The sequence below is a fragment of the Podarcis vaucheri genome, assembly GCF_965113315.1.
Source record: "Podarcis vaucheri genome assembly, chromosome: Z".
Taxonomy (NCBI): domain Eukaryota; kingdom Metazoa; phylum Chordata; class Lepidosauria; order Squamata; family Lacertidae; genus Podarcis; species Podarcis vaucheri.
Genome location: NC_138758.1, coordinates 12,830,133 through 12,852,087, shown reverse-complemented (window position 1 = coordinate 12,852,087; position 21,955 = coordinate 12,830,133). Strand labels below are relative to the sequence as shown.

At 43.0% G+C, this 21,955-nt stretch overlaps 1 protein-coding gene across 2 annotated transcripts; it reads right to left on the bottom strand.

Moving 5' to 3' along the window:
* Positions 1 to 850: 850 nt before the first annotated feature.
* XIAP (X-linked inhibitor of apoptosis) lies at positions 851 to 21,690 on the bottom strand. Of its 2 annotated transcripts, none has more exons than XM_082208442.1 (7): positions 21,135 to 21,690; positions 14,287 to 15,203; positions 12,772 to 12,871; positions 11,830 to 11,905; positions 5,656 to 5,689; positions 4,613 to 4,813; positions 851 to 3,048 (listed from the first exon to the last, which is right to left on the bottom strand). In XM_082208442.1, exons 2-7 carry the CDS (start codon positions 15,167 to 15,169, stop codon positions 2,855 to 2,857), a joined length of 1,488 nt encoding a protein of 495 aa, XP_082064568.1. In that variant the 5' UTR covers positions 15,170 to 15,203; positions 21,135 to 21,690; the 3' UTR covers positions 851 to 2,854. The 2 variants fall into 2 exon arrangements, with proteins under 2 accessions (XP_082064568.1, XP_082064569.1); XM_082208443.1 differs by lacking the exon at positions 21,135 to 21,690 and adding an exon at positions 20,900 to 21,050.
* Positions 21,691 to 21,955: the final 265 nt, after the last annotated feature.

Below are 21,955 nucleotides of genomic sequence, written 5' to 3'. Positions count from 1 at the left end.
CTGAGGCTTTAACCCACAGCGCCACCCGCGTCCCAGTACAGCGATTCTTTTTACCCTCATGGTCAAGGTGTGCATGCTACCCGATTTGCTACCGACTTTTATTGTAAGCTTGCTGCCTGAAAACAGCAGCTGTATATGCTATCACTTCCATTTATTATAATAAACCAATCTTTCTTTATTCCTCTGGGGTTGTGGTCTTCCACTGGTGGGTTGGGACCAGTTGCAACCAGTGGGTCACAATCTGATTCAAAGGTATAATCAAGGTGCGGTACAAGAGGAGCACTACCAGTATACAAATATATGGTAGAAGATTAAGAAACGGGTCCCCAAATGCATGTTTGGGTTAACAGTGGGTCCTGGGTCTGACAAGGCTGAAGATAACTCCTCTGGTGTGTGCAACATCTTTAAGGGGCATAAGGATAAGAACAGAAACACATATTTATAGTGGATGCATGTTTTAACTCCAGTAAGATTCTAAACCTGTTAGGAGTGTGCCTAGGGATATACAAGAGTGCTGGAAACACGTAGGGGTGTAGATTCACACCTTGTAGCACAGCCGTTTCTGATTCAGTGACTGCTAGCAATCACTGCTTTTATAGTTTCATTCCATCATGAATTATTTCACGCCTAGTGAGACTTTGCTTTAAGCTGAAGCTCCTTCCACATCCCAAGCATTGATGTGGTTCTCCCCTGTATGAATTCTTTGATGGGAAGTGAGATGGTAACTCCAACTGAAGCACTAATATTCTCAACTCTACTGTATCCAAAGAATAAGAAGCGGAAGAGAAAAGACAGGAGTTGGACTTATTTTTGGTGTCCCTTATGAATGTGAGAAATAAATTTCAATATATAATATAAAATCACTTTATTAAAAATCGTCAGAGCTGAACTGCAAAATAGTACTAAGATTATATTACATTATTATACTACTTTTAAAAAAATATATCACCTGTCAAGACATTGGCATATATTTGCTCCACTCAATCCAGATGGTGGTGAACCATTATTTTATAGTTATAGATCAACAATATTTACAATCAAAACTCATTATACAGTTAGATTCCAAACCTATTTGTTTGCATAAGTGTGTTTCAATATTGTCCACAAAATATACATAGTTTAAAGCTACTATCAATTGTAATAAAATTAAAAAATATATTTTAAAATAAAGTGAAAGAAGTGGAGAGGGTGAATAAATGCTGTGGATATCCCTTTTGGATACAGATCATATTCTCATTATGATGCAAACACAAATGGATAAGAATGAAAGCTACAAAGATATAACCATCAGGATGGATAAATTACCAACGAAGGGTATAATTTAACTAGCAGTGCTGCTGCACAGTATTAATTAATGTTGATAGGCTGTGTGCTCTTACACAAACTACAATGAACAACAGCATTAGGTTGACTGAGCTTAACCAATGTGAATCATATTCAAAACATGTGACTTGTAGATAACTCTAAAGTAAGTGGGAAACCAAATGTTATACAAAAGCCTGTTTGATTACTGCACATCTTGGAGGTATTTATCCTTTGGATTGTTTTCAGATCAACTAGTAAATACATTTAAAGCCTGTTCCACAATGCAGCTCCACAGAGCAGCAGGGCATGGTGCCCTACAGCTACTACAAAAACTTGCTGCCAGCCCTGGGGCTCAGAGACTTATCTGTGCCACCATGCTGCTCCTTCTAGCAACTTAAGGGAATGGTCCTAACAGTGTTTTAAATCAAGCCCAAATATTGCAATCCTATGCCCTTTTGTAACTCCCAATAAAGTCAACAGCATTTCCAAATATAGAACTCAGGCAGAACTGCAGCTGTAACGTTGCAGTTTAATGGAAAAAGCCCTAATCATATAGATTTATGCATGTAAGATGTCACACATATTTTCAGTTAGTGTTCATGCAGATCTAACCATGATAGTAAGCAGCATGATATATATAGATCTACAGAATGGCAAAATTCAACAAATCCATTTGCAAAGTCAACAAGAAAGAGACACCAGTAACAAATATAATAAGTGAGCTGGTGGAAGGGGAAACATAACCACCTGACATTTAACACTAGTAGATGTAAATATTTTGAAATACAAATTGTACAAAATAGGATTAATTTTCAACTATTTCCTTCAAATCACTGGAATAAGCCTTCTGACATATAGGAGAGGTTCCCCATCAGCAATTCAACTCTCAACTGGAGACTAAAGAGTCATTAGAGTTAAAAACACCAACAAAAAGCTATTGTTCTGACACTCCCCAAACATCCTAGGTCTAGACATAAAGCAACAACATAAATTATTTATATACATGCATTATGAAAACTGAATGTTGTAGAGATATAATGTGCTTTCCATTTCTATGACAAAGACACATGAAGTGCAATCAACTTGCCACTGCATCCTAAACAATATAAAATAATGTTGATCTACCGATTCTCTCTGCCCTGGTGTGAAACATTATTCAAACACTTTGCCATTTATGGGACAAAACTTTGGCTAGACCTCAGGGCAACTCTAGCCTAGTTCTTACTGGGGAAGTAAGCTTCTGCTTGAGCTGTATCCCTTTCAGACTGCAGGTGGTGGTGGGTGACATAACTAAATATTGCCCTATATACCATCTCAGGACAGCTTTCTGATGCCTCTACATACATTGTGGTTCTCAGGGTCAGGCCATCAGGACTAAAGTGAGTCAAAGTACGCACAATTTAGCAGCTACATAATTCATAGAGTAAATCAGTGCATTCAATTTAAGCTTAATTTCCTTTAAAACCATTTACATTATTAACACTGCATATGCAGTCAATCTATTTCTGTAATGGTAGGAGTTTTCCAGTTGCATAGTATGATGCTTTTATTAATACATATATACCTTCTGCCTTTTTGTAATAGCTGTGCAACACAAAGGACATTTGTCAACCGCTTCAGCACAGTCCTTACAAGCAACAAGATGTCCACAAGGAATGAGGACTACTGATATAGTTTTATCCATACAGATTTTGCAAAGCTTTTCTTCCTGCAAACTTCTTAATTTCTCTTCAGCACTGAGATCTAAGAAGGAAACAGAAAGTTATAAAAAATTCTTGAAATGTTTTCCCTCCTTAAACAAATATGACAACTATTGATAAAAAAAGAGATAGCTGACAACTTAAATTAAGCTGATGTGGCATATTGGACAAGAGTACAAGTTGTGAACCTTTAATGAGCTGCAACTGTCCTCATTTACCACGTTTTCTAGCCTCTGTTCCCAGTATATTGCCTTTCCTATTTTTGTTTATTGGGATGCCTTTTAAAATTCCATTGGAATTTTACTACAGTAGTCATCCTCAGTTTAAGTTTTGAACTGCTGACAATAAACTGTCCCTAAATCACTTTTTCTCACTTGTTTAACAAAAAGAACAGAGAGCCAGTTAATCTTTAGATCAGTAGAGGACAGACTCCTGTATCAAAGGGAAAATAACATAGCACCAGGTCAACTGTTTTTTGACCACCCTTTCAGCAAACAATAATTTTGTGTTTTGTCGCTACAGTCCATTTGGGAGCTTTTTTCCTTGCCTATTTTCTTGTTCTTTTCACTGATACTGCTAATTTACTGCACAATCTTATCATGTCTATTCAGAAGGAACTCCAATTGAATTCAGTGGGGCTTACTCCCAGGTAAATGGGATTAGGATTGCAGCCTTAGCTATTGTTTGATTCTATGTTTAGAAGTCACCTTGAAAATTCTCTGGGAGACTGGGTGAAAGGTACATTAAATAAACAAAGCAACAACTAATTTACCCCCACATTATGAGGATAAAACTACCAGCCTAACTCTTTAGAGACTATGCATTTTTGGCATAGAAAATGTTTTGTACACCTGCCAATTTATGTTTTTTTAAAATAAATAAATAAATTTTGTTTTAAACTATAAAGCAAAAGCGGTAACAATATTTGCTTACCATCATGTTTGTAGAAATAAAGGAAAATTATCCAAAGCTTATCAAAAAGTTAGGGGAATTATTCAACTGATCACCAATTTGTATGTCATCTTTCCATAGTCAAACCATATTAAGGTGGCTTACAACAGCAAAAAATAAACAACAGAAATGTATAATCCTCTAATAGTTACATATTATACATATATCAAAAACAATGAACTAATGAAAACATCTCGATAAATATACAATAAAATCAAGTAATCCTCAAGTAATACACAAGGTCTAACAATAAAAAATGCAAATGCATAATAGCAGCAAAATTAATGCATCTCTAAAATTAAATATTGACCCCCAACAAACTTCTAAACAACATACTGAGCAGCTGGGTCTTCCTAGACCAACATCAGAAGGAATGTTAAATGGAATAGCAGGACAAGTATTTTAAAAATGATAAATCAGTGAACACCAAGAGCATACCAAAAAAGAGATAGGAAACAGCTGTCAAAGCAGTCAGTCAATGGAGTAATGTGTAATAAAATGTTGGAAGGGTGCTGCTGCCCAAAATTCTGGTCACCAAAACCCCACTACATGTATCCATGAGCAAACACTCTGCCCTCAAGCAAAAATATATCCCATCCAGAGAACCTTTCTTGTTCTCAACTCCCATATATGCTTTGGACATATACTGTGCTCACCTTTTTGCAAGGTGCTTTCCCAGGATGCACTAGGGTTATTATCTCTTTGGGCACTGATTAAGTCAGTGACCAATGTCTCAATAGATCTGTAGCCCTCTGCGGACAGATGGCATTTCCTTTCCAAAGTGCTCCTAATTTCATCCAGGCTGAAACCCATGTGCATTGCATTCTGTACCAGCTGGTTCTGTAAAAGTTCCTCATCTGCAAAACCAGGAGATGAAAATATAATCAAAGCAAGGAAATTAACTGAGATAAAAATACAGCAGGTGTCCTGATATACTGAATTACTTTAAAATACTTAATGGAAAACATAGTTTACAGTACAACTTATCATTGTTCAGATACATGTAAGATTAAAACCGGAATGAAAGTTTCCTGAAGTGCAGGTAGAGCTCCTAGAGTGCCCTAATGGCTGAGCTCTAGTCCTGTGGCATGGCACTTAGTTGACACGAGTCAGGCTTGCCCAAGAACTATACGATCTATGCTTTTTGTTATGTGAGGACATTCAGGTCCAAATCCTTTGTTGGAAAGACTTTTCAAGCTCAGGGTAAGGCTATCTGCTAAATTTTCCTTCTGCTAGGTGCACATCACATCCCAATTTCGTTCATCTTTTCAGACTCAAATTCTGAGGCTTCTCTATGCTATTTTTTCCAGATGTATTATTCCCAGGAACTCACACAGGAGCTGGCTCCTCTCTATTATCTTCTGCTTAAACTTGAGCAAGACTCATTAATTGCCTCTACCTGCCCTCCCTCTTCCCCAAGTGTTCCTTGCTGCAAACTGTATTTCAGATTTCCTTTGGGACTAGAAAAGACTCCACTGAAGGAATGTAAAGTCTCTCTTCGAGGAGGAGAATCTTTCTATGCTTCAACCAGATTTTTATGGTAATGTTGATTGTGGTTTTGCCATCTCCCTTACAAATCCAAGGAGAGGAAGAGCACAAACAAATACAGGAAGCTTAGTTTACTGAAGACCTTGTGACCATTGTTAGGCTTACTGAGTAACAAACTGAGCAGGTCAGTTACAAACATTTGTATCCATACCTGTAAAATGTGAAAACTTCTCTGCTTCCTCTATCTAAACAGAAACACTGACATTAGAATGGATGTAATGAACTGTGAGCAGAATAGAAAAGAACTGCTGGTGTTCTGTAAAATCTTGTGCTAGAGCAGTTTATTACTATTATTATTATTTATTAAATTTCTGTACCACCCTTCATCCAAAGATCACAGGTTGGTTTACAATACAAAAACACAAAAATACAAACCACAGTTACAAACACAATACACCCCCCCCCATTTACTTGCTACATTTAAATCAACCTTACCGCCAAAGCACTCAACATTTTAAAATAATGGCTTACAATCTAAGAGATGTGGTACGAAAGAAAGAGAAATAAGCAAATTCAAGTACCAACTACATCTATTGTTAGGAAAGGAAGTCACACAGTGATCAAGAGGAATGGCTGTTGCAGGACTCAGTACTGAGAGTGAAATCACCTCTCCGTCTGAGAAGTTACCGTGTTTGGGAATGGTTCAAGGAGGAGCCAAATGATAGTTTTTTTTAAAAAAAACAACAGTGGAGAAGGGTGGATTGCACCAAGGGTGGATTTAACAACAACAACAACAACAACAACAACAAATTTATTTATACCCCGCCCTCCCCAGCCAAGACCGGGCTCAGGGCAGCTAACAACCAATAATAAAAACAAGTTGAATGAATACAACTTAAAAACAAGATTAAAATACAACATTAAAACACTAAAACAATTAAAATGCAGCCTCATCACAGGAGGAGAAAGGGGGAAAAAAGAGGGGGAGGGAATCAAATTGACTTCAAGCCAAAGGCCAGGCAGAACAACTTTGTATTACAGGCCCTGCGGAAAGAAATCAGGCCCTGCAGGGCCCTGGTCTCATGAGGCAGAGCATTCCATCAGGCCGGAGCCAGTGTTGAAAAAGCCGTGGCTCTAGTTGAGGCTAATCTAACTTCCTTAGGGCCCGGGACCTCTAGGGTGTTGCTATTTATGGATCTTGAGGCTCTCTGTGGGGCATACCGGGATAGGCCGTCCCGTAGGTACGAGGGTCCTAAGCCATGAAGGGCTTTAAAGGTCAAAACCAGCACCTTAAATCTGACCCTGTACTCCACCGGGAGCCAGTGCAGCTGGAAAAGCACTGGGCGAATATGCTCCCATGGCACAGATCCCGCTGGAGTTTCTGGGACAGCTTCAAGGGCAGCCCCGCGTAGAGCAAATTACAGTAGTCAAACCTGGAGGTGACTGGGGCCTGGATCACAGTGGCCAGGTCGGGGCGGGAAAGGTAAGGGACCAACTGCTTGATGCGGCAAAGGTGGAAAAATGTCGCCTTCGCTGTTGCTGTAACCTGCGCCTCCATGGAAAGGGAGGCGTCAAGGATTACACCCAAACTCTTAATGGAAGGCAATAGCACTAATTGGACCCCGCAAGAGAAGGGAGTTGGTCCCTCATCCCCATACCATCCTGACCCAGCCAGAGGACCTCTAAGGATTTAGTTTCAATCGGCTCCCACGAAGCCATCTAGCCACAGCTTCCAAGCATCTGGTCAGTGTGTCCGGGGCTGAGTCGGTGTGGCTATCCATCAGCAGATAGAGCTGAGTGTCATCAGCAGTGTCATCAGAGCTGAGTGTCACCCAGCCCAAAGCTCCGGACAATCTGGGCAAGGGGGCGCATAAAGATGTTAAAAAGCATCGGGGAGAGGATTGCACCCTGTGGCACTCCACACACCAATGAGTGGTGCAACGACATCTCCCTCCCTAGTGCCACCCTCTGTTCCCGACCAAAGATAAAAGAGCACAGCCATTTACGGGCTATGCCCTGTATCCCCACGTCAGTGAGGTGGTGGTCCAGAACATCATGATTAACCATGTCAAAGGCTGCTGACAAATCTAAAAGAATCAGCAGTCCTGACCCGCCTCGATCCAGTTGCCTATGGAGATCATCTGTTAGGGCAACCAGAGCCATCTCGGTCCCAAAACCAGGACGGAACCCGGACTAAAATGGATCTAAAGCTGATGTTTCCTCCAGAAACCTACCAAGATGTTCGGCAACCGCTCTCTCAATTACTTTACCCAGAGATGGAAGATTTGAAACTGGGCGGTAACTGGATAGGTCTAAAGGATCTAGTAAAGTTTTCTTTAAGAGTGGACACACCACTGCTTCCTTCAGCTCCCCTGGGAATGTCCCTGTGCCAAGGGACAAACTGATAATTTCAACCAGGGGGTCCGTGCGACATCTGGGCACGACCTGATCAATCAAGACGGGCATGAATCAAGGAGGCAGGTGGTGGGCCTACCAGCTTGGAGGAATCTATCCACATCAGCAGGGAGTAACACTGGACCTGAAGATAGTCGAGGGGCCTCCAGTTCTGTCACTGTATCTAAATTGGCAGGGAGGTCACGGAGGAACAGCAGGACTTTCTCCGCAAAAAAGCTTGCAAATGCCTCACAGCTGTGGGTCGAATTTGTGCTTGAATTTGGCTGTCCACCCAAGGACGTTATCAACCTAATTATTCTAAAAAGTTGTGCCGGGTGAGAGCTAGCGGATGCAATGTAAGCTGTGAAGTAAAATTTCTTAGCAGCTTTCATAGCCATCTCATAGGCTTTCATAAGCGTCCTATAAGATGTTCTTGAAGCTCCGTCACGAATCCATCACCATACTCGCTCTAGCCGTCTGAGATCCCACTTCATTTTCCGAAGCTCCAGAGTAAACCAAGGGGCCCGGTTTCGATGGGGTCGCAGAGGGAGCTTAGGTGCGATCTCATCAATGGCCGCCAAGAGCCGGTTATTCCAGTCCTCAACAAGGTCATCTAATGAGTCGCCAGGAGGAGCAGGGTCCCCCAAGGCCTAACGGACTCTATCAGGATCCATCAGCCTTTGCGGGCGAGCCCAAATAGGCTCGCCACCTGAGCAGGGGAGGAGCAGGAAGTCAATCTTGGCTTTCAGAGTGTAGTGATCTGACCATGGAACTTCCACAGAGGGGAGCATGATCACATCTATGCCAGCACCAAAGATCAGATCCAGCGTGTGGCCTGCTTGGTGAGTGGGGCCCAAAACAAACTGGGAAAGCCCTAGCGTTGCCATGGAAGTCACTATGTCCAGAGCCTGTGAGGAGGGAGCGGCATTGGCATGGAACGTTGAAGTCTTCCAAAACCAGTAAGCTTGGGAACTCCAAGGCCCAGCCCACCACCACCTCCAGCAGGTCTGACAGGGTGGCTGCCAGTGCGCTGGGTGGTTGGTACACCAGCCAGACAGCCAAGCTCTCCTTGGTGCCCCCACATGAGACCAACACATTCAATGCCGGAGATCGCCGGTGCTAGCAGAGCTCTGAAAGAGCAATCCTCCTGGATTAACAACACTACTCCTTCCCCTGACCCACAGTCCGTGATTGATGGAGGACAGAGAAACCTGGGGGTTTCTCTTTCTTACCTTTGGTAAGGCAGTGTGAGGGTTGGGAAGGGCACCAAATTTTGAACTTCCACAGGGCACCATAGTACCCAAGTCTGTCACTGGTTGCACAGGCAAAATATATGGAATCAATTTCAATCCGTAACCCCCCGAGGATGTGGACAGGCTGCTTGGACGTGTGAAACCAACCACCTGTCTCCTTGATCCTTGCCCATCCTGGCTAATAAAAGCAAGCCGGGAAGGGCTGGGCGATGGGCTCTGCGGGGTGGTGAATGCTTCCCTCTGTGAGGGAACATTCCCAGATCCGCTGAAAGAGGCGGTCATTAAACCGCTTCTTAAAAAACATCTTTAGACCCGGCCAGTATGGCCAACTATCGCCCAGTCTCAAATCTTCCATTCCTGGGAAGGTGATTGAGCGAGTGGTTGCTGAACAACTCCAGGCATGCCTGGAGGATGCGGACCATTTGGATCCCTTCCAATCAGGATTCAGGCCTCATCATGGGACTGAAAGTCGTGCTGGTTGATGATCTCCAGCAAGCTAGGGACAAAGGTGAGAGCTGTTTCCTAGTTCTGCTGGATCTCTCAGCGGCCTTTGATACAATCGACCATAACATCCTTCTGGACCGTCTAGAGGGGCTGGGAGCTGGGGGCACTGTTATACAGTGGTTTCGCTCCTTCCTCCTGGGCAGTGTTCAGAAAGTGATGGTGGGGGATGAGTGTTCAGACTCCTGGGCCCTCACTTGTGGAGTGCCTCAGGGATCCGTCCTCTCCCCCATGCTTTTTAACATCTATATGAAGCCGCTGGGAGAGATAATCAGGGGGTTTGGACTGGGTGTCCATCAATATGCAGATGATACCCAGCTCTACCTCTCTTTCAAATCAGAACCAGTGAAGGCGGTGAAGGTCCTGTGTGAGTGCCTGGAGGCGGTTGGAGGATGGATGGCGGCTAATGGGTTGAGGCTGAATCCTGACAAGACAGAAGTACTGTTTTTGGGGGACAGGGGGCAGGCTGGTGTGGAGGACTCCCTGGTCCTGAATGGGGTAACTGTGCCCCTGAAGGACCAGGTGCGCAGCCTGGGAGTCATTTTGGACTCACAGCTGTCCATGGAGGCGCAGGTCAATTCTGTGTCCAGGGGAGCTGTCTACCAACTCCACCTGGCACGCAGGCTGAGACCCTACCTGCACGCGTACTGTCTCGCCAGAGTGGTGCATGCTCTAGTTATCTCCCGCTTGGACTACTGCAATGCGCTCTACGTGGGGCTACCTTTGAAGGTGACCTGGAAACCACAACTAATCCAGACTGCGGCAGCTAGACTGGTGACTGGGGGCGGCCACCAAGACCACATAACACCGGTCTTGAAAGACCTACATTGGCTCCCAGTACGTTTCAGAGCACAATTCAAAGTGTTGGTGTTGACATTTAAAGCCCTAAACGGCCTCAGCCCAGTATACCTGAAGGAGCTTCTCCACCCCCATCGTTCTGCCCAGATGCTGAGGTCCAGCACCGAGGGCCTTCTGGCGGTTCCCTCATTGCAAGAAGCAAAGCTACAGGGAACCAGGCAGAGGGCCTTCTCAGTAGTGGTGCCCGCCCTGTGGAACGCCCTCCCATCAGATGTCAAAGCGATAAACAACTACCTGACATTCAGAAGACATCTTAAGGCAGCCCTGTTCAGGGAAGTTTTTAATGTGTGACTTTTTAGTGTATTTTTGGTCTCTGTGGAAGCCGCCAAGAGTGGCTGGGGAAACCCAGACAGATGGGCGGGGTACAAATAAATTATTATTATTATTATTATTATTATTATTATTATTATTATTATTATTATTATTTCCATTAATTTCAGTGGGTCTACTCAGAGTCTGACTATATTGGATACAGCCCCATTTGTCAATCTGTAAATTGTAATCTTCAGGCTGAAGGAACGACCAGTGCTATTTTTAATAATGTTGTACATTCATAGATAATCATAGTCTAGCAATATTACATTGAAGCCCTAAAAACAATAAAGTAGTATTGCGATTTATACAAGCCCATTTTTAAAATTTGAGCAAGTAAATTACTCTGCTGAGAACAGCATGTATTCTGGACCAATAATTCTAAATGGAGTCTTATGCTCATTTACTATCCATGTTTTCCCCATCATCATCATGCTTCCACTGCCACTGCCTGACAGGAACCACCACCAGAAGCAGCAACAACAGCAGCAACAGAAGCAGGAGCTGAGCAAGACTAAGGACATGGAGGTGGAAGTTTGAGGTGTTGTCAGTTCCTAAAGACTCCAGTCTCCACTTTGCCTCATTCCCAAATGAAGCACAAACCCTGGGTAAGCACCTGGAACCCCTGGAATCTCACACTGAAACAGTATTTTTAATTTTTACATTTTTATAGGGATGGTTTTTTCTTTTCTTTTCATTTATCTATGTGGATTTTTGTTTATTTGTTTTTCTGGTGGCAAATCACTTTCAGTTGTTTTTGGCAAAAGAAACCAACTAATAAATACTAATACTAATACTAATAATACTAATAATAAATTAAGTAACTTGAATGCAGCATATAGTAATTAACCTTTACAACAACATATGGAAGCACCATCTGTTCAAACATAGGCAGCTGGAGAAAGATGGCAAGATAGTAACCAAAGCCCTTTTATTCATTTGACTGGTTCAGTGAATAAATAGTTCAAAATGACATTTATCTTAAAATAGATTTTCAATGGAGGTATCCAGAAAGCATGGTTCCTGGGGACAGGAGGGTGGGGAGAGTGGAGAAGACACACACTTACTGTAGAATCCTGTTGTGGTGTTAAATGAATGTTATTCACAAAGTCTTGCCCCTTTTCTTCTATCAGGTATTTGCACCTAGATGGAAAATATTTGAACTAAATAAAATTGATATTACCTAAAACAGTCACATGGAAGAATGCACTTATAGTGAATCTGGAAGAACATAGTAGCCTATGAAAAAAAGTTCTTAATATGTTATGGAAGTGGAAGTTGACACAATTCCTTAAAATGTACACTGATCAGATTACCTGGAAGTTAAAAACCAAATTACTGCTTTAAATCATTGACAGGTGCAGTGAGTGACTGATTTGGAAACAACAAACAAACAAGCTCCCGCCTTACCATGTTATATTCCATCTTTTAATTTGCTTGCTAACGGTACAGCTCTCTTTTCACCCTTTCCCCAGAAAGAAGAGGCTTTGGAAGCATCAATCACAGATCCTATTTACCAACATAAGCCGTGAGGTCTCTGTTGGACTGTTTCCATTCCATCATAGGGAGAGGGACAGTGCAGGGAGCAATCACCAAAACTTGCCCAGGATTCAGAAGCCCTAGAGATCCAATTTTTCCCAACTGCATCTCCCACATAACTTTGCCTCCGAGCTGACAGACAGAACAACTCTTTCTGAGATGACCTCCCTTTCCTACCAGGCTGCTGTCTGGAATGTCTCTGCACCCCTCCCAAAAATAAAATGTTAAGGGAAATATTAAAGAATAGATTAGTGAGAAGCTTGCAAAGGAGGTCACAGAGCAGCTGGTTTAAATTCCAACATCACAGACCACTTTACAAATAGGTAATCTACATTTGCAGAGTCTCCTGAAAATGGAATGGAACCACATGAAGAGTACTTATTAACATAAGTATACAATGTACAGTATGTATATATAGACACTAGCACAGATAACAGATAATACACATAGGGAGAAATGAAGTGCCTCACCCAGGAAACCATTTTGCATGCTGCTCCCAAGGATCTTCATCTGTCTTCCACTCCTGTAATCCACCACCACAGTGAAAGCATGCAACGTTATCACCATTACCTGTGGAGAAGTAGGAATATATTCATGTATAAGCTCTTAATAAAATCTGCCTCTGCAAATATTTCTTCGAATTTAATGAAAGCTTATTATGCCAGGTGCCAGGTGAGCAGTCCTGGAGAAAATGATCCAAAACGGGAGCATGTTTTGCCCTAATTAAATCAACTGTTTTCAGGCCTTTTCACCTTCACCTTCCACATTAATCTGTCTAGCATGCTTGTGCTGCAGACTCTGGAGTGTCTGGGGTGCACATTCAGTTTACATGGGGTGCTGCTGATCATGCCTCTCAACTGCCTCAGATGAACTAGTGTGTGCCCCAAGACACATATGCACCCATTGCAGCAGGTAAGTTGAGGTAGACAAGCTGTATTTTAAAAGGAAACTTGTCTATCATTCCTTATCTTTTCTCTTAGAACCCCCTATTTTATTTTCAAGTCACTAGGCAACACTTTTCTCCTCTACACAAGGCTGAATTTATACAAATTAACATACAGATATTCACATTTTTCTGGGGCGGAACCAAAGTTCAGCACAAATGAACTGTGCATCACTGAAAACCAGCATGTCCATATTTATGTCCCACCACATCATTTAATATAGTGAGAAAGTGGGGAGGGGTATTACTCAGATAGCTCAGCTATCTGCCAATCTCCCATTCCCACCACCCTTCTGAGTAATACCCCTCCCCACCTTCTCACTATATAGAAGGGTCTGGCAACTTCTGTTTCAGTGTATCTGAAGAAGTGTGCATGCACACGAAAGCTCATACCAAGAACTAACTTAGTTGGTCTTTAAGGTGCTACTGGAAGGAATTTTTTTATTTTGACTATGGCAGACCAACACAGCTACCTATCTGTAACTCACATTATTTAAGGTAGCCTATTAAACTCTCCTATGCAGCATAAGACTTTTACATTCAATTTGACTTTTGGTTTCTAAGAACAGGCCAACTGTAAATTTCTGTCATTAACATATTTTTAACTATCCCAAGTTCTTGGGATGGGGTGAATTTTAAGTAAGTTGGAAGAAAAAGAATCTGCACTAAATCAAGTACAGTACATGAAAAGTATATCCTCTCCAATGCAAAGGACATAATAATAATTATGCACTTGAACAAATATTTCATTTGAAGATTATTTAGCACAAAAAACAAAAACAGTGACTCAGTTGTTTGAATTATTTAAAAAGCACCAAATTTAGAATGACACACTAGTGTTAACATATTAACAAGAGATAGTCAAACTTGGTGCTCTAAAAAACAGTAAGAGAATTGAAAAAGGCCACTGCTTTTAATTCCATCATTTTGCTAATTTTATTAAGAGCTCATTGAAACCATGTTAGGCACTACTAATCATATAATGTTGTTTTCCCCCTTGAGGGATAGCAATACAAACTTTGAAGCTCTGTATTCAGCTTACCTAGGCTATAAAAGCCTGCTTGGGCAAGTTGCTCCTTGCTAACCAAATACCTCCATGTTGCAAAAGTCTTGATTCGGTTTTCGTAATCTGCCATAGATGGAGTTTGGGGAAGGTCAGCATTATGTATGTCACTTCTATCCAGGCTGGTATCACCAGATTGATTTGAAACACTTCCAACATTTCCCACATCGTGGCCGAGGACAAAGAAACACCTAGGGAAGTGGCGTCTGTGCTCTGACCAAGCACGATCAGAAGGTTCCCAGTTTTTCAGTTTTCCTCCACAGCAGAAACACTCAACTTCATCACCAGTGCCAGTGTAATAGAGTCCAGCGTGGGCCAGCTCTTTCGGAGTGATAAGAGTATGGGAGGGCCAGTTGTGAAAAGATCTCAGCCTGGCTTCTTCACTACACATGGCAGGATTTCTGGGGTACAGAGAACCAGAGAGATCTACCACTTGCCCACTTCTCAAAAGATAATCTGCATAGAGATCAGAGGATGGATCAAGAGGGGGTTGGGGAGAGTCAGCTGCAAGGCTGATTTCAGTTCTGTGTGAGCAGTTTGGGAAAACAGAATGCGTATCATTCTTCAGAATCTTAATGGCATTAATAAACTTGCAGTTTGGAGAAACAGTTCTATGTCTTCCAACTGCCGAGTCCCCACTTTGCCATCCTTCAATGACTGCATGACAACTAAAACACTTTACTTTGTCTCCCTCTCCAGTATAGAAGAAACCAGCTTGGGCTAGAGTTGAGGAGGAGATAGGACAGTGACTTGGAAAATTGGTAAATGTTTGTAGTCTGGAGCATTCTTTAGCAAGATCTTGGTCAGGATCATCCTCTGGAGTGGCACGAGCTTCACAGTTATCTGGTCCATTACATGTCATTCCTCCTTCAAGAAAAGGGTTTTCAAGCGTTTTCCTAAATAAGAACACATTTAAGTTTAGAATTCTAAAGGTATGAAATTTAATACTTAACTTTTATATGGGTTTTTGAGAGTTCAAAGTGTTTCATATTCAGAGTAGACATGATGACCTCCAGATGTTGGACTCAAACTCCCATTGACACCAGCCACCATCATGGTCAATAGCCAAGGATCATGAGAGTAGTAGTTCAATAACTTCTGGAGGGTACCACACTGGCTACCTCAGATCCAGCTGTAATCCTTAAAACAAACCTATAAACGTCTCCATTTTTACCTTCTATTTTACAGATTTAAAGGGGTGGGCTTGCAGCTAAGTATCACTCCTGATGTCCGATCATAGCTGTCAACCTTCCCTTTTTTGGTGGGAAATTCCCTTATTCCAGCACTGCTTCCCGCTGCTGTCCCGGATTGTTAGATATCCTGTAAACTGTCCCTGGGACAGGTGAGGCTGCTGATCCCTTATTTTCGAGGCTGCTGATCCCTTATTTTCAAATCTGAAAGGTGACAGCTATGTGTCCGATTTGTGTGAGTTGATTCACTTTCCTAAGGACTAACCTGTTTGTTTTATGCAGAATGCAGAAAGGTATGTCTTGTAGATAACAGCATATACCAGGCTTCCTCAACCTCAGCCCTCCACGTTTTTGGCCTACAACTCCCACAATCCCTAGCTAGCAGGACCAGTGGTCAGGGATGATGGGAACTGCAGTCTCAAAACATCTGGAGGGCCAAAGCTGAGGAAGCCTGGCATATGCCAACATAATGTAAGGTGGTGAATGAATCCTTAACGTTCAGTGAGTAGTTGAGACTACAGGCAGTGACTGTTTTAAGTGTGTCTGGTATGTGTGTGACTGTGTGCATCATGCCAGAACTGAGCTGAAAATGTCACAAAAAGGGGCAGAATTGGGTCTATGCAGGCTTTTTCAGTGGTGTTTCAAATACAGTGGTACCTCGGTCTACGAACAGCCCTGTTAATGAACTGTTCGGTTTACGAACTCTGCAGAACCGGAAGTAGGTGTTCTGGTTAGCTTTACCTTGGTCTACGAACGGAAGCTGAATGGTGGAAGGGCACCGGCGGTGGGAGGCCTCATTAGGGAAAGCACGCCTCAGTTTAAGAACAGCTTTGATTTAAGAATGGACTTCTGGAACAGATTAAGTTTATAAACCGAGGTACCACTGTATATGTGATTTCACTGAAATGTAACCCCCACGTAAATTGGGGGTTACCTGTACTCAGCTAACTGATGAGATTCCTTGACTGCCACAAGCCTTTCTCAGAAGTAGAAATATATGTTGTCCCACTCTTGAAGAAATAGAAAACACCAACAAGTAATCACTTGCTGTTACAGTGTAGGGATGATCTTCTTCAAGAACTTAACAATTTCTTAGGTTTATGTGACACTTCTGGTTAAGCCTTAATTCAGATACTATAAATTCAAGGTAGGCTCTGACATACCATTCACTGTGTTATCTAAACAGCTGTTAAATACATTTGTTAAAATGATTTATTTGAATGTTAAATCTGGACCAGCATAATGAGATTTGAAAATAAACACTGAGTCTATCATAGCTTCTTTACTTGCAAACCTAACGAGGGGATTACGATATCTTTATTGTCATTGTCCCACGCAGAACAATGAAATTGAAAAACTACATAATACATTCAAAAACCCCTAAAAACTCTGAAACCCCATTTTAAAATACACTATACTATAGAGACCCCTTATGCTGCGTTTAGAACCAGAATTGCATTTGCGTAGAAACTGTTTCTCAGGCAGCTAGTCCTGGCCTTAATAACCCTATACCTTCTTCCAGAAGGCAGAAGCTGAAAGAGATCATTTCCGGGGTGCGCACTATCCTGCGCTATCTCTGCCGCTTTCTTATGGCACCTGACAGCATAGATTTGATCTAAGGTGGGAAGAGTGCACCCAACTATTCTTTCTGCAGTCTTCACAACCCTGGACAGCATTGTTTTTTCCCTTGTTTCAATTTACATTTCCTAAAGTCCACAATGATCTCCTCTGTTTTCTTTAAATTAAGGAGTAAGTTGTTTTTCCTGCACCACTCCCCCAACTGCTCAACTTCCTTCCTATAGGCCGCCTCCCTCTCTCCAGCCGTGATTAAACCAACTACCGCTGTATCATCTGCGAACTTAATGATATTATTACTGGGGTATTTGGGGGCACAGTCAGCTGTACAGCGTGTATATAAAAGTGGGCTCAACATGCCCCCCTGCAACGTTCCTGTATTCGTGATGAGATCTGCAGAGACGTGGGAACCCAACCTGACCCTTTGGGAACAGTTTGATAGAAAATCTAATATCCACCTGCACAAGCATGGTGGAAGTCCCAAGCCTAATAATTTGGGCACCAATCTATGCGGAAGAATAGTATTAAATGCAGAACTAAAGTCTACAAATAATAGTCTCGCATAGTTACCTTAAACTTTTCAAAAGAAAACATTACTAAAGGAAGTCAAATATGAAATGTGTATTTAAAACAGCATAATTAACAAGAGAACAAAGTATTATCATATGTCTAGAACATATTTGCAGCTGTTGCTGCTTATGCTGCCAATGGTGGCTCATGGCAACTGGCGGCTGTGGAAGCTCAGGCTTGGTGGCCTGGTTCTGCACTTAAGAGACTACCAAGATGGCCTTTGGCCTCTTCAGCAGTCTCAGCTTTTGTAGCTGGAGTCAATCAGGGCCCTTCACTCTCAGGCCAGGTGGGAAAAGCCAAGATGGTTTCCAAATACTTTCCAAATATTCAGCCTGCACCCTTAGTGGGAATGAATCCCAACAACTTTAATGGGACTAATTTTTGAGAGGACTGAGCTCTTGGTTAATAATTGCTCCTTCTAGCCTTCAGGTAGCTTACCTCAATATTTGTTATCGACATAAATAGGTCATCGGCAGCTGTAGCTTTTGCTAGCATATGCATTGAAATTAGATAGTACAGGTGCTGACTTAATCTGTGGGCACTTTTCTAATTAAAACATTAATTAACTAATTAAACATGTGGGATCCTAAATAGTTTAACCTGGTGTTTCCTAAACCTGGGTCTCCAGCTGTTTTTTGGACTATCACTCCCATCATCCCTAGTTAGCAAGACCAGTGGTCAGGGATGATGGGAACTGTATTCCAAAAGTACCTGGAGACCCAAGTTTCGGAAACACTGGGTTAACCAGTGAGTAAGTCCTATTAAACACAACTGGACTTCCTTCGGGGTATACATGCATAGAATAGCCCTGTCAATGGTGCCAGCTTAATGGCTTTATTGTTCCAGCTCTTCTAGTTTTATAAATTGGACACTGCCTTGGGCAACTTGCAGCTGAAAAGCAAATGATAAACTTTATACATAAATAAATAATTTGGTTTACAAAAGTAACACAAATATGGCACAAGATTTTTCTGAAATCATTATGTCCACAAAATTTCTGGAAGAAAGAGGAGCAAAGACAAATACACACCTGACCTCTGTTTTAAATTTTTAAGAAAGCATACTACACATACTTTTTCATTAGCGTCTTTCAAATATTGCAGTAATGTGCCATCCACAGGAAAAAATGTTCAAAAATTGTTTACTGATGCATTTTACTTTTCTGCAGCTGTGTGTGCATAATTTCTCAGCAAATTAAAAGCTTCGGTCATGGTGGACATGTTACAGATGAAAGATTTTAAACAGCATTCAAATACTAAAGAAGTTGTTGGTGGGCATTACCAGAGACATCCAGTTATTTCCTTCACTCAATATATCAAATTTAACATCGCATGTACCAATAGCAACCTCAATTACTTCAACTGCTTTATTCACTCTTTCACATGGTTGACAAGATGTACGATGCCCATCAGTTGCTGGTTACCAGAAGAGTCAAGTATCTTAGGCCTCGATTCAAAATCGCAACCCACCTCTCAATCACATGACATGAATATGGCATCACCTTATTGACAGGTGGGTTGTTGACAGGTGGGTTGTCTGGCTAATCTGTCAAAATCCCTTGTGAGGAGTTTCCAAGCACTTGACCTGACAGCCACTTTTCGGAAGCACATGGCATAGGGCTGGCTTTCACCCATGGGGGTGCAGGGAGAGAAGCATCAGCTACCTAAGCGAGTTCCTCTTAACAAAATGCTGCTGGAGCAAGGTGCACTCTCACCACGGAACTGCATCTTGCTCTAAGCAAAGAAACAATTATCAGCTCACTTTAAGCACTGGATTGTTCCTTTTAAATATCATATTTATCCACCCCACAGCAGACCAGACATCATAGATGGGTGTGCCTTGGGGAAAACAGTGTTGTAGGCCCAGTCTGGCCCATAGGTCAGGAGTTCCTCACTCCTGGTTAAGAGCTGTGTGAAGAAGTACAGAGATAGCTCAGTCACTAGAGCATGAGACTCTTAATGACAGGTTCATGTTGGGCAAAAGATTCCAGCATTGCAGGGAGTTGGACTACAATTCTGTGTTTCTGTCTGTCCTAAATCTTCTATGATTAAGCTTCATCAGATGACCCAGGTCCTAGTATTATGAGACAAGGAGAAAAATCTTTTTTTGCACCATGCATAATTCTATAACTTCCATTGTGTGCTCTCTTAGTTGCTTTTTCTCCTAAGCTAAAAAGCCCCAAATGTTGTAAACCTGTTCCTACCTGGAGCTAGGCATGCTCCCACTAGCTATCAGCTGATGAGCGATGGGAGCATTATCGTTCCTGATCACTGGCCATGCTGACTGGGGCCGACAAAACATATGGCTGGTCACAGGTACCCCACCTCTCTTCAAAGGAATGGAAGTTATTTTTTCCCATGCCTTGACAGATTTGAGCGGTGAAGAAAAATTAGCTAAGCTGCATTTTCCAAACAACTTATTTAAAAACCTGAGCAATTTGAGTGGTGAAGAAAAATTAGCTAAGCTGCATTTTCCAAACAACGTATTTAAAAACCTGAGCAATTACATTCCGAGTAATCAACATTCCTGTTGTACTATAGGAAGAAAAGGATTGGGGTTGCATTATCAAAGGAGAATACAGCTTCAAGAGTTTGTCATGTGTACAGGTGTGTCCAGCAGCCACACCCAATCATCCTGGTTCCCAGGGGGCATCGTTTCTTTGCATACTACAAGGAAGCACCTTGCTTTTATCCTGCACAGCTTTTATTCTATGTGTCAAAACCGAGCAAGCGACCTAAGAAGCAGGAGCCAAAGAAAACACGACATGCATGTGGCAGTGCAACCACCCAGCTACCTGTCATCTTCAGCTTGAGGGAAGCGATTGTGGAATAATAATATATAAAAAAGCCCCGAGATTACTGCAGCTACTCTGCTCTCATAACACCCTTTTCCAGGAAAGTAGCGGGGTGGGTGGGAAGGATGTACTCAAGATAGCACTCTCTCCTCCCTCCACATATGCACATACTCAAGTCTTACAGGATAAAAGCTCCAGGAGTGCAAAAGTGAAGTCCCACAGATCTGTGGGGTAAGGTGGAGAAGCAAGGAGGGAACTGTCCAAATAGGGGGTTGGGTGTGGGACACCTGCGCACAGAGCCAGGACATGGCATTTTGGCACATGAGGCGAACCACAAAACGCCCCTCCTTCCTGATAGGCAAGCAATAATCTGCATCGGGGGCGGGGTGGGAAGGTGGGAAGAAAGATCCACATAGGCATCTGCCGCCCCTGTGCATCCTGCTGCCTGAGGCAACCGACTCACCTTGCTTCATGGGGTGGGCCGGCCCTACCCACGCCAATCCTATTGAAAGGGGGCTGAAATCGTGAGAGGGTGGGCCAAGTTACTCCCTCTTGAGTCTTCCCCAAGGCCACCTCCTCTGCATTTGCTTATTATAGCAAGAGGCTTTGGCGGCCCCGCTCCAGAAATTAGGGGTTCGCCACCTTTCCTCGTAAGGCACTGACCCCCCCCATGCCTGGCCCCGCAACGTAGGCCTTACCTTTGGACACGCGAGGCCAAGCGGCTCCTGTGACTCGAGAAACCGTCAGCTGCCTCAGAGAGGGGCGGGGAAAATGGCGGCGGCTCCCCTTCGTCTCCTCAGAAGAGCGGCCGGGCGCGGGCGGATGCGCCACCCAGCGGCCTCGGCGAGGAGCCGCGATGCCGGGCGAAGCGCCTCGCGGAAGAGCGGCACCTGGCGGGACTCAGTTGCCAGGGCGGCAAGCGTAGCCGCGGGGAAATGCGGTGGAGGCCACGGGCGGACTACAATTCCCGTCAGTCCCCAAGCGCTGCGCCGCCAGTGACCAGCGGTGATGGGAATTGTAGTCAGGTCCCCATCCCCTGCCTTGGTTGGCGGTGCGCTGCGCTCTTTTGTAACAGACAGCGACTCAAAATCGAGCAGGATGTCGTATAGGATCAGCTTGCCTATGTTGGTTTATTGGTGTGTCTGCGGACTGCACTTCCATGAAAAAGGAGAAAAAAGGGAAATGAAGGAAGGAGGCACGTCGCCATAAGCAATGGCAATAAAAGAATTGTGGCTGCGATCTAAAATATATATTACCTACGAAAATATCAACAACTTTCGGGGTGTCCTGGTTTCTGAAATATGACAACCCTACATTAGTAAATGTATGTTCAGGCAGAACTCTTCCCTCCCACGTATCGTGTTTTCCATCACTCAAGGTCACTTAGTGGATTTGTGTGGAGGGACCTTGAGCCCCCGCAGTGTTTTGCCCCTGGTTAGTTAAGTATTTTTATTATTTACTTGATTTAGAGGACACACCTGCCTCCCCGCCCTTGGCTTTGCCCATGTTAAGTGGTAAA